At 36.4% G+C, this 13182-nt stretch overlaps 1 protein-coding gene across 1 annotated transcript in view; it reads left to right on the top strand.

Moving 5' to 3' along the window:
- The window catches only part of LOC150094835 (mannose-P-dolichol utilization defect 1 protein homolog), a 358034-nt gene extending 353388 nt beyond the window's left edge, over nucleotides 1-4646 (top strand). The window contains exon 5 of the mRNA XM_090411360.1: nucleotides 3975-4646. Coding sequence (XP_090267486.1) covers nucleotides 3975-4220 — 246 coding nt within the window. The 3' untranslated portion in view covers nucleotides 4221-4646. The remainder of the gene's footprint in view (nucleotides 1-3974) is intronic.
- The last annotated feature ends 8536 nt before the right edge of the window (nucleotides 4647-13182 follow it).

Below are 13182 nucleotides of genomic sequence, written 5' to 3'. Positions count from 1 at the left end.
GGATTTTTATCCATCAAGCCGCTTGAGAACAGTCACACAAGGGTTGTATAATGAACTCGTTACAGGTGGCTTGGAATGTAAGGAACAGTATATTGGTTAAGAATGGTCTAATTGGTCGGGATTACCTACACAGGACCTCAGTGTTAGGATTAGAAAATTGTAAACTTGATTATCTCCAAAAGAGAGGAGGAGAAAGCTGGATTATGGATCACTAAATAGACAAAAAAAAAAAAAAAAACTGATATAGGAAGGTGCCTGAAAGATCCAAGAATTTGCAGGGTCTACCCAAAATCACCTGAAGATGGTTCCCTAAAAGTCACCTGGAGATCACAGTAGTACGGGAAGAAGAAAAAAAAGACAACTGGTTGAGTGTTGGGTTGAGTCATGATCGTGCATTTTGCTTGTTATTGAGAAAAATGCATTAACAAATCAAGGCAGATGATCAGAGTGCCTGTATTTAGTATCCTTTAATATCAAGATATAAAATTTAAGTTTTCTGGTTTATTCACTAGTTGAAATCACTTTTCGATAATCCCTTGCAAAGCGGGCAAGTGGACAGTGAGGTAAGAAATGTTTAAAAAAATGATATAGTGTAAATCAGTCAAGGAAGTAGCGCTTAATGTCTCTTGGTTGTACTATTTTGTTTCAAAATATCACATGCACTCCTGATCACAAGAAGCATTTTGAAATAGCTCTTTGTTGTTGTTGAAGAGTAACAGACGGAGTGCAAAGCAAGGCAACTGTTTCTGTAGGTTTATTCAGTTTAGATTTCTAGAAATAGAGAATTAGTGCTTCGCAAACTGTATAGTTCTGAATTCGATTCACTTTGATTTCAGAGTTGAAGCTATCATTGAAACAGTTTCCTTTGTGAAGAGTAGGATTGCTGCATTTAAAACCGGTTCAAAAACTTTGCCCTCAGTTCCTTTAAAAGAGCGAATTTGTTTTGTCTGGAGTTCAAATATAGCAGTTGTTATTCATAGAATTTTATGCCAGAATGCTTTTCCTGATATATGTGAATATTTTCCCTTTATAATTGCACAGTCATTTTTCCCCCTGTTTCAAAACTCACTAAAAAGTAAAACACCTATTCTGATAGTCATAAAACTTTGGCATGTCGTGAGAGATGGATTACCTCGTTTCCTTCATCGAGAACGAGGTTAAGTTGCATAATGGCGAAACACATTGCTCGTCACGTCCTCATCGTAGTTTCCTCCATATGCCACTCCTTAAAATCTTGATCATTTCTTTAAATTTGTGATTGATACAGCATCTAGTGTTTATAAAAAAAATTATTGAAACAAAATAAAGACTAATACTTCTTAAAAAATAATAAACAATGAGTTTCAATTCTGTTTCTAATATATATATATATATATATATCAGAAATTGAATTTAAGCAAACTGAAAGATTTTGACGTTTCCTTTTAATGCATTCAGTCACTAATTGATATTCAGCCTGTATCTTACCCGCTGCTTATCCAACTCTCCCATTGCGGGAGAGTTGGATCTACTTCTCCCATGATGATCCACTTCATATTGGGAGAATATATTTTATTTGTATGAAAGTGAATCCCGCTGCCTCTTGTCTAGAAAGCGGATGCGCTAACCACGTTCATTCTATATATGCTACCCACAAATAGTATAGAAACATGGCGCATTTAGGACACATTTAACTATTTATCCTTTGGAACATTGGTTGGGAAATGTTCATCTGATGCAAGAGATTAGAATATTTATTAATTGCAGCTGGCCCCGTGAATCTCATTCCACCTAATAAATTAGCAAATTCTGAAATCGTCGTTATGATGTTATTCACTTTACAATAGGAAGTTTTGCCAGTTGCTAACATATCCTAAGTACATGAAATTTCGGTTGCTTTTATGCAGTTATCATTGTTCGTTTATCTAAGAAAGCTAAATGAGATCTCTTTTGTGGCAGCCAGTGGTGTTTTCCGTTACTTGAACCGTACATTGAAACTTTCATTGTAATGTGAATATGGGAGGCAGTTCGTCAAACCGGTACCATACACGCGTCGACATCGCTCTTTTCCTTTCCCTTCCCACCATCCCTCTCGTTACCTGTAGCACTTAATATTTCTCGTAAATTAGGAATCGGAAGCCCCTCCCTCTTGCAGAGTGACGTGCCGATGGCGCCCACGATCTCCATATTACAGTGACATTGATGGATAGCGCCTTCTTGGCCAGCGTTCAGAAACCCTGCCTTTGAAATAGCCGCTCAGAAGGGACGGCGGATGTGATTGTACACTTGTTTGCCTTGTCATAGACTAGGCTTCTGTTGCTGCGTGTAGAACAGAACAAGCGAAATATCACTGTTCCTTTCTTCTAACACAAGAGTGGAAGCTAAGAATCTGTCATTATGCAAAATTTAATGAGTTAAACATAGAACTACACTGAAATCATAATTTGTCACAATCGTTTACTGCACGCAAATTCCACCCTGTGTGAAAAATAAGTGCGTATTTATTGGAGACTTGATCTTATTAGTATGATCCAGTTCAGCAAGACTGCATAAAGTGCGTTGCCTTTGATTTTATTTCATACTACACGTATCTAATTTATTTCATAATACGGTCTTTACATCGGTACTGGATTATATGTGATACGACTCAATAGCTTTCCTTCCCCCCCCCCCCCCCCGATATTAATAATGTTATCTGGGTACGATTTAAGACGAAGATCATCGTTTTCAATTTTTTTTATATATATATTAATTTTCATACCATAAACCCTTTTAACGCTTTATTTAAATAAGAAATACTGGGAATTGCGATTAAGGACTTTTGAATATACATATATACATAAAGTAAAATTACCTTGCTTCTAAAAATAATTTTGTCCACATTCTAAGTGAGATGGAACGTTGTGGTATAACTTCCTTAAACTGTCTGTTTAAATGAATTCTCAAATTCGAAAGATTACTAAGGCATGAGAACTGCATTAGTGATAATGTCCGATTTTCTCTCCTACTTTAAAATCCACTGACAACGGTGCGAAGATTTTGAGGTGCTTTGTGTGCAGATGTCAGTAACGTGCTGTGTGGTGTACACACGTGTGTTATACACCAGGGGAGGGCCGACACGGTTGGTTTCCAGTACTACAGCATTGTTTGTTTCCACCCTGTAATTAAGCAGTGCCACAATCAATTGGTTTTATGGTGGTAGGCATTTTTCATTTCCAAGGTCTGTCTGTGTTCATTGGGGGGCGCCACTGTAACTTCCCCTACTACCATAAATCATGGACGGATCCTGTTCGTGGACTTAGTCGTGTCTAACCCTCTAGGAAGGGAGGGAGAAAAAAAAGGAGGGAACCAAATTCCGAATACCTCCTCTTTCTATTCAGATACTGTGAGAATTTTTTGAAACTTCTTTTTTGCTACTCGTAATGCCTTCACCTGTAAATTGAATTCGATGAAACATTGAATTGCCAGTTCGAAATAACTGTAAAAACAGATTTATAAATATATTTTGGTATAAATCGAAAATATAGCAGAAACACTGCTATCTTATAGACTTTTGAGAAGTTATGGAAGCTGGTCACGTCTTTTAATCTTCTCTCATTTATATAATCATCTCGTAAGCAGCAAAGTGGGATGACACGTTCGTCTTCTATCTTCCAATAATCTAGATGTAGTGGGGAACAGAAGTGATTCAACAGATCAGAAATTCTTCACCATAGTGATTTCGCGTCGTTGATGAATTACTGTCCCACGTCATCACTAGCGATTCTCCAATCTCCTGATCTTGAAATACCCTCGACACAGGATAAACCATTTAATAGCCTTCCGTCGGAAGAGCATGTATAGTCATATATCTTCGGTGAGTTTGCCTGTTATTATTCGACTTCGGGTAATCTGTTATGCAATTAACATCTCAATATATTTTATATATGTGATATTTTTATATGAACGAAAACAATTAACCGTATTGTTAACGATGTTTTTTTTTTTCCCTTTAGTTAATTCAGGCCTTCAGAAATTACAGCAATGGTAACACGGGCCAGATGTCAGCGATCACAGTTTTCTTACTTTTCCTGGGATCCTCCGCTCGCATCTTGACGTCAATACAAGATACGGGAGATCAGCTTATTATTTTTACTTTTATCGTCGCTTCGCTTGCAAACTTCCTTCTTGCTGCCCAAGTTGTTTACTACTGGGATGCCACCAATAAAGTCCTCGCAGTACGCAAAAAGAAAGCCGAATGAAGTCAGTAAATAATTGTGTAAAGGACATTAAACATTTTAGAGATTACGGATGTGGTGTATAAGTCGTAATTACATTGCCTGTAGTATATATATATATATAATTGTATATCATCTATGCACAAATTGACAAAGTATGTGCCTTGGATTGGCGGACACTTTTACTGCTCATAAGAGGCAAATGTTACTGTAATCACGTTATGAGTGTTTAAAATACGTGAAATTTGATATTGTATACTCTGACCATTAAGACCAAGCTTTCTCAGCTGGTATAGTGGGATCCAATTATGTTTTTTAAGAATTCCTCGATCGAGTACAAAATGACCAGGAAGTAATCGGGATGTACAGAACTTCCTGTGCATTCCTTTTTTTATTTTAATATTGTTATTATAGTTGATGATAAAGGTAATTAAATTTTAAGATAGAGAATTTTGTAGTCGATTTTTTTTTAAATATATGTACATTATCAACACCATTTATCAAATGTATATTTAATCCTTTGTAAACTGTATACATGGTAAGCAGAAGCAGTAGTAGTGAATTTATTGTTGAAGTACGAGTTCAAAAATGTGTACCCTTTAGGTAATGAAGGCTATATTCGTAACCTTTAAACAGAATTTTTTTTCAGTTGACATTTCGCATTGCATAAAGTCCCATAGTCATTACTTAGTGAAAGCTTAAGCCTTGCTTACCACCGTACGTAGCTTTTCATTTGGATAGCACTAACAGCAGTCTTCAATCATATTCGACAGTTAAACGTTGAAGGCTTATCCAACTCATTTCAGGTGAAGATCAAGCGGCGAGTGTCATGCTTGAATCTCGCGCCTTGGTATGCAAGATTGTTTTCTTGAGATGTCATTTCTCTTCTTGACTGATCCAATTTTGACTAAGTTTCCGCATTCGGATATCATAATGCTAGCTGCCACTTGACCTACTCTGACACATCGCTTCCACGACGACCTCTGGCTTCCCCACGTCCTGCTAATCTCAATCAACCTGACTCTCGCTGTAACTCATTCTGACTACACCCTAACTGATTCCTGTCCTTTGTCTCTTCTCCTTTCACTGCTTTTCATTATTGAAATCAATTGTACTAGTAATGACTTCCTACTAGACTGGTTATCGAAATCAATGCTACCTTTTTCCTTACTCTACGCAGTCTTTATATAATTGATTTGTCACATAGACCTTTTATACGTAACATAAGTGTTTTTAGTTCTACGTATAATTCCTCGGTTTGTATTATTTCATTTGTACAAACTTTATGTCGAAATTTCGCGATCAAAATCAATTATTGCATCTCTGTATTGATATTTAGTTTCTCTGATATGGTTTTAGCAACTAAATGCTAATTCACGTTACTTTTTCGTGTGGAAAATGCAATAAAATTGACGGCCGTATCTCTTGAGAAAGGTGATTCAGACTCATAAGAACCATATCTCGTCATCTCCATAAACATAGTGTAGAATTTCAGTAATTTTGGAAGATTATTTCCCCCGTAATTTCACTAAAAATTAATTTCTGATGACAAACTTCAGTTCCTGTGTGCGTGTATATACACAGAGAAAGAGAGCGATGTTTAAGATTGAAGACAACAGCGACATCTCTTGTTTAATCGCCTCATTAACTACTTCACGTTTGACTCTTTTACTTCATTTTTTTTTTCAATTATCACACTCACTGCGTAATTGAGGGCCTCTTTCTACAACAGGTACACCTGGATCTTTTTCTTCGATTAGATTTGCTAAATGTTTTGTCTTCACATTTAGCGAATTATAAATTTCTCCTGCCACCATTAGGAATTGATTTCATAGGTGCTGACGTGTTCCTTCCGTGGATTTCCAACTTGCGGTTGGATTCTTTGTTTTTAGCTCGCCTTTCTTTTTCTCATCTGATTACGATAATGTTCACGTTTTATTCACTAAATTTGTGGTCTTTTAAAATTCTTTGAAATTCTGTTTACTTCTCAAATTCAGCAAGATTAAAATAGCGTCGTACATGAATTTCATGGTGTTCAAAAAAAAATAATAATAATCTGTTGAATAAATTTTTCCTTCAAGGAATTTAGAATTGATTAGGACTTAAAAAGTAATTGTTTTAAAATGGGCGGGCGACGACGACCAACTTCTTTAAATTAGGATATAGGATACGCACGCGCACACAGTTGAAGTTTTTAAAGTTAAACGCATTCTATTTTCCAGCCAAATGGAAACATGCACGGCCTTCTTGTGTCGGTGGTTGTACACTATTTCGACAAAATACAAAAAGCCGAATTTCTTTTTTGCTTTCTTAAAGTTCTGACCAGACAATAATGTTTAAACCATAGAAGCCTGGCCGAAATAAAGAATACCTGCAGCAGTTCGTCAAAAGCAATAAAAAATATATATTGAAATGTAAACTGGCCATAATGGTATCCATCTCAGAAGTTTCGGTTTTCTACCGCAAAGTTCGCGACTTCTAATTTCAGCATGATGTATTTGTTTATTTGCATAATTGAAATCATTGCAGATCTGTATATAGAAACAATTTATGTTATAACGAGAATGAATAATTACCTCTCAAAATTTTCCTTAACCTGTATCTGGGCTCGATCTAAGTGTACTGGATTTAAAGAGATTCAGTTGCATGTTTGTGTGCGTTAGCACCATGAAAATTTGTGTGTGTGTGTACGCGTGCGTGCATATACTAGATCAAACGGAAGAATACAAAATGTATTTTTATATTATTTAATTTAGTTCTTAGATTTTATTTCTTTATTTTTTTAAAAAAAAATTGAAATCTTACAGTCCTGTTGTGAAAGCATTTCGAATGGATCTCATCCCATTAAAGGCGAAGGTAAATCTAAAAACTTTGTCAACGATTTTTATTTGACGTATTGCAGAATGGTCGGAACATTTCAGCGTATACAAATGAGGACTGAAATCTTTTGCAGTAGGTGGCGACGTTACATTGTGGACCCGGAATGTCACAGTAAGCGACTTTTATCCCCAAATTACACTATTCGGGGAGATCCCCCCCCCCCGCTGTTTGATAAATTGGTAATGTGATTAGTTCTGACGTGGACCGACCGATGTCAATGATAAAGAACTGGTCTGCTGACCAGACCTTCCTTATATGTACTTCAGACTATACGTGTAATGTGGACGTACATTTGGGACAAAAAATGGAAAGTATCAGTTTGTGAATTTCCTGCCTGTGGGCCATGTATCACTGCCGAATAATATCATATGTTGCAACGTTTGCATACCGCCATCCAGAATTTGGTGTAGTGCTGCTTCATAAAATTATGAAGCAGCGCAGCAAACTCTCCCCCCCCCTCCCCCCCACACACATAACCAATCCTGTTTAGTAACACCGCAATCGCAATGGGTGGGAGGTCCATCACCACTCTCCGTCCTTAATCTTTTTCTACACAGGAGCCATCTGCCGATTTGGAAAACCTTAACATCCAATGTAACGTCGCCACCTGCCTTAAAAAAAAATAGGATAAACATATTAAGCATTCAACTTTCATTTTTATGTTTCGAAATGTTCATAATATATAATAGTATGTCGAATATAATGAAAATGGCAGATTATTTTCGATTCACTCTTGTATATAAGAGAATTTTATGTCCCATGAAATCGCCGCCTCGCTTGATTAACTTCTTTAAATAGTGTTACGCTATCCACGTGGCATACGACGTGATCTTCCCCGAAACGAGATTATGTATTCAGACACATAAACCTATTCACGAAAGGGCATGATTGAAGAGACACTAAACGCGAAGGACGTAATGTCTACCATGTGTTATTCGAAGCTTAAAATTATGAAATCAGTTCGAAACGGTAATATTAAGTCAGCACGTTGGACTAAATTGATCTGTAAACTGTGGCATGACTCAGATCTCTATCTAACTTGTTATATACAAGTATGTATGTTATACGCAGTCTAGGAGGTGAAAAGGATAAAAAATAACTCACAGCCAGCGGTACTATGTTTGTCTGGTTTCCTTCTTTCACTTTTTTTTTCCCGTTCTTTATCCCCTCTTCCCCTTTGGAACTTGAATCTTTCTTACCCATAGATCATTCGAAAGCCACGCCTCAACTGCCATGCACAGGCTGAGCAGTGGTTGAACTGAGAACTGAGGTTAATTGGAAGGGATGGAAAAACGATGACAAATGAAAGGGAAATCTTACACAGGACTTTTCTTGGCGCCATTGCGCTGCCAGAAATGTGTGCCGTGCAAGTGAAACGATGGTACTCCCCTTCCTCCCTTTTTTATTTATTTATTTTTTTTTTTTTTATTCAATGCCATCTCATTGTTTGGAATAGATAAACTCTTGCTTGAATGTCTATTGCTGAGAATGCTGCATCTTGAAGATATGTACGTTCTCTGTTGAACTTCCATATCTTTGCACAGTGACTCGGTAACTTATGCATAATGAAAACTGCCAAAGTAGAACGTTTTAACAAAAATTATAAAATATTGATTTGAAATATTAATTTTCTATGAAATTAAAATTATCAACCGTGTCGAAAATAATGCCTTAATAATTTACTTGTCAAGGTATGATTGCCTTTTATTTTCTATCTAGAATTGCGTTTAACTATTCAAAAACAACATTAGAAATTGCACGTTTGATTTTCCGATTCGTATTGTTAGGAACAATTTATAAATAAAAACTGTTGCAGCTAATAAAACCATTGTTAGCTTAGGGTATTCCATTATATACTTGCTATTGTTTCAACTTTCTTTTATGACAGCTGTATACGGAAAGCAACCAACTGGAACAGAATGAAAATATATAACTTAATCTGTATTCTAACACTCCTTATATGGTTCAGAAATATTGATGCTTAAAAAGCAAGATCAAAGTGACATTTTTAACAAGTTAAAGATACACAAAATTATAAAAAATGAAAACATCCCAAGAGATCAAGGAATATAGAGAGAAATGGAAAGAGCGTGGAATCGCTTTTCTTGTTAGGATTGCAATGACAGTTAATAGCAACATCTTCATAATAACTGCTGATATCTTAACAAAAACTTTTATTTTTGGTGTAATTCTGAATTGTGCAGAATGGTGGAGAAATAGCAAACCCCCCACGATTATTTAATTTTACTAATTACTTTGCTATTTATTCCCAATTTTAAGGTCTTAAACAAATCAATTAGCTTCTCGTATTATGCATATAGCGTACAAAGATACACACTATGGTTTATTTGTTGAGTGGTGTCGGTAATGTTGTTATAACATGGGTTATCTCTATGTTTATTGATGGAGATATTTAATTTATGATTTTAAGTATGAACTGTAATTTATCTTCTCCACGGAGATATTCGCATCTCTAAAGTTTTGAGTAGCCCAATTTGACAACTTTACAAATGCATAGGGCAGCAAAGATAGCGATTTTCATATTATTTAATCAGTGGTAAATTGTACGAATTGAACAAGACGGATGCACAGAAGAAATAAATGAAGATAAAGAAAAGTTGCCCGTGAATTTGGAGGTGGAAGAAGTGGATACCATAATGTCAGCTTCGTGTTTCGTTGCGAGCAAAACTTAAGTAGAAAAATCCGAATTTCTATTGAGTTCTGGATGTGAAAAATAAGCATATATGGAAAAACTTTCGTTTACTGCTAGTAGCCTTTTTAATCTTTTAGATAAATTTGAAAAATAAACTAACGACTAATTCGCTACCATTCCAGGATATCTCAGAGATGCGTATATTCATGCACTTGATGGTCTGATCTCAGGAGAGGGAGGTGGACAACGGCAGCAGCCCTGATTAACAACAAAATAATGACCATAGTAATCTGAAGAACAGTTATCTATGTATTGGCATCTGTACTGTACGTCACGTGGATGAATTCTTGATGTTTGCATTTTACATTACTTTGAAATAAATAGGAGGCGAGTGCACTCTGTGATCAGTGTTCATGTTATGCAAATGAATAACTCGAGTTTAGAAAAGCAGGGGAGAGAATTTCTGACTACTTGCGTGTAAGATTAATTTACCTCTAGTGGAAAGTCGTATAAATTTAGTAAGTTTCTCTCGTACTGTGGTGGAATCGAACTTTACATCTATTCCTACTAAGAGCGTCATTGCCCTAAGTTTTGCCGTATTCAGGAGAATACCTTTTGCCGTTGTACAGATTAAGGTTCGAACCGTATGTGTAATACAAGCAACCAGAATTAGTCGGCGTGTGAAATGGTACTTGTAAGTCCCACCCCCCCTCCCACGAAAATCCGGCTTGTTCTTTCCTAAATAAACAAATTGGTGGGATAACCCATGTTAATTCAGAAATTGCGAAAATTAGCTAATCCAGCCAACCACAACCGTGATGAGATTGGACGGTAGCACACTTTCAGCAATTAAGACTACCCCCAATCCGACCATGGGAATGTGTCACCCTTAACGATACTAGGAAGTTTCACGTAATAGGCCTTTTGTGATACATTGATCATCTAGCACGACACAGTGGATTACTGTGGGGAAGAGGATTATCCAATGTTAATGGAAATCTAAGGTTTACTGGCAAGTCGTGGAGAGGACGAGGAACATGAAGCCATCATTCAGCTCTTCGTTCGCTTTTGCCAGTCTCACGATTCGATTAAGACTTACTTAATTACTGTGTTATTCGAAATGGACATCTATCGTATTCTATGGAAATGCTATTGACTTTCTTTTTTACGTGCGATGATTTGATTCTCTTCTACTGGGCGTAGAATATGCGAAAGAATGGTTTGCATTGTTTGGGCTTAATTATTGCCAGATAATTGATCTTCCTTATAAAACTCTTTCGTTAATAACGGGGTTGTTTTGTGATTTTCATTTTTAATAATTAAACTTCAAGAATTATAAAAGTGCAAGTATTTGTATTACTTCATGCTCCTTTTGGAAACAAGATACAATGAGGCTGTCTTAGTAAACTCCTCAATGTCTTTGGTACATATTAAAATGACTTGATGATTATAGTTTATTTAATAATTTGGGTTGCATTTACCATCCAGCTCTTGACAATTTCAATAATTTCCGTCGTCTAATAAAAAATAAAATAAGTGAATTCAAAATGAGACAATTCAACAAAGACAGTCCAAAAGTTTCATTTAGAAATAAGTAGTTGGTCTTTAAATGCCATACCAAAGCAACAACTCTTGATAATTCATAGAAACGCTAGATGATTTCTAAGAATTATCAAACAACCAAAAAAAAGATACTTCGGAAATGGATTCACTACTTGAGCAAAGTTTAATTTATTTGTATTTACGGCCCGAAACAAGTCAGGCTATTAGTCCAATGTATTATTCCTGTTATTTGCCTGTGTCCTAATGATCGGGTTGGATAAAAAAACCCGAGTTTTCTGGGGGGGGGGGGGGACGTCCTGATCAATTCGCGTCCTAGACGGAATTCGAACGCAGGTCTTTCCAACCAAAAAGCATCGTTGAAACCAGCTCATCTTCGGAGACGCCATCTCTTCCGGCAAGTGACTTCTGAAGGAATCTGCTATATGTAATGACACGTAATGATCTAGAGTCTAGACCATTACTAGACTCTAGACTGAATTTCATAAAACCCTAATAATGAAGACAGTTCCCCCTAATAAAAATTAAGATGGGAATCCATTATTAGCTTCCAAAAAGAACACTTTTTTTTACCGTATCTTAACAAACACAAGAAACTGAATGCTCCTTTGGTACACCATTGCAACTGTTGTAGCGCACTTGTTTGGGTGCCTTGACCTTGAGTACCAACTCGTCCTAAAAATGTTCTGCAGTACTTATAGAATTATGTAATAGTTGTTTGGAATTACGCCAGAAGCAATGCCTTCATAGGTATACCGTGGGTACATTGAGCAACTATGGTGTTTGTAGTATCATGGGCTTGAATCCAGCGAGTGCTCTAAAGATATCTGAATTTCGTTGGAATTGTTATTATATTATAATAGTATGTTTTAGAGTTCTCACAACATATTTCCAGTTTTCTTTACCTCAGTGGCGAGTCTGAAAAAATTATGGTACGGAATCTGAGTGATCAGGAATGGTCAAGATGACTTTCGGCAAATAAAAATAATAACGTTTTAACAATTAATGGAGAATGCAGAAAAGTTCTGCCTTCCTCTTTGTGTCATTTTAGTTCCAACTAAACGTAAGGTTTACTGGCATCTCCGCGAATGTTATCTATATCATTTATCTTTTTCGCATCATGACCTGTACTTGAGTGTTCCAATACTTTTGTCAACATAGTATTTACACAGAATATCATCTCTTTTACCTTGCGGTGTCGAGGGTTTATTAATCATCGGACCTCAACAGTTCACAGGATAAGATGGTCAGCCCTACTCCCCGGTATATCCTATGTCCACGGTGGTGTTGAGTTCTCAAGGCCGGTTTGCCTGCTTTGCGGGATGAAAAACCCCAGATAAACTGGGGAGGAAAACCCCTACTGTCCACGCCCAAGACCGGCTAACTTGGCTAAGGAAGATCCTTCGGCTCCTCACGTTTCCGAGGAATCGAACCTAGGACACTAATTTCCCAGGCATATGGTTGCGAAGCGCATAGCCACTAGGCTAACCGCGCGGACATCGAATATTATAACACAGTAAATATGTTTTGCTTGTGGAAACGGCAACGCTATTCCTCAAAAACTAAAGATTAAGATACTATTAGTATTCTCATATCAATCTACCATTGCGTTTGTGGGATTGGAGACTAATATAATGCTTATCTGAACTGTTAAAAACAAACAAAAATTGTAGAGCTAATATTTAAAAAAAAAAATGTGTTGAATAAAGAGATATTGGATGTTCATTTTTACAGCAACCACAATAATAAAGTTCGCCAAAAATATATCTTCGGTAAGTATCCATATTTAATTAATTTTTTTTTTCTGTTCATTTTTCAATCCTTACTGGTAGAAATAAGACATTTGTTTCACATTGACTGTCATTGAGATATCCCGAAAATAAAGAAAAACTG

This window comes from Typopeltis vanoorti, chromosome 21 (genome assembly GCF_054136105.1).
Source record: "Typopeltis vanoorti isolate ZY-2024b chromosome 21, IOZ_Tvanoo_1.0, whole genome shotgun sequence".
Taxonomy (NCBI): Eukaryota; Metazoa; Arthropoda; class Arachnida; order Uropygi; family Thelyphonidae; genus Typopeltis; species Typopeltis vanoorti.
The sequence above is the reverse complement of the archived record's forward strand: the minus strand, read 5'-3'. Positions and strand labels throughout refer to the sequence as shown.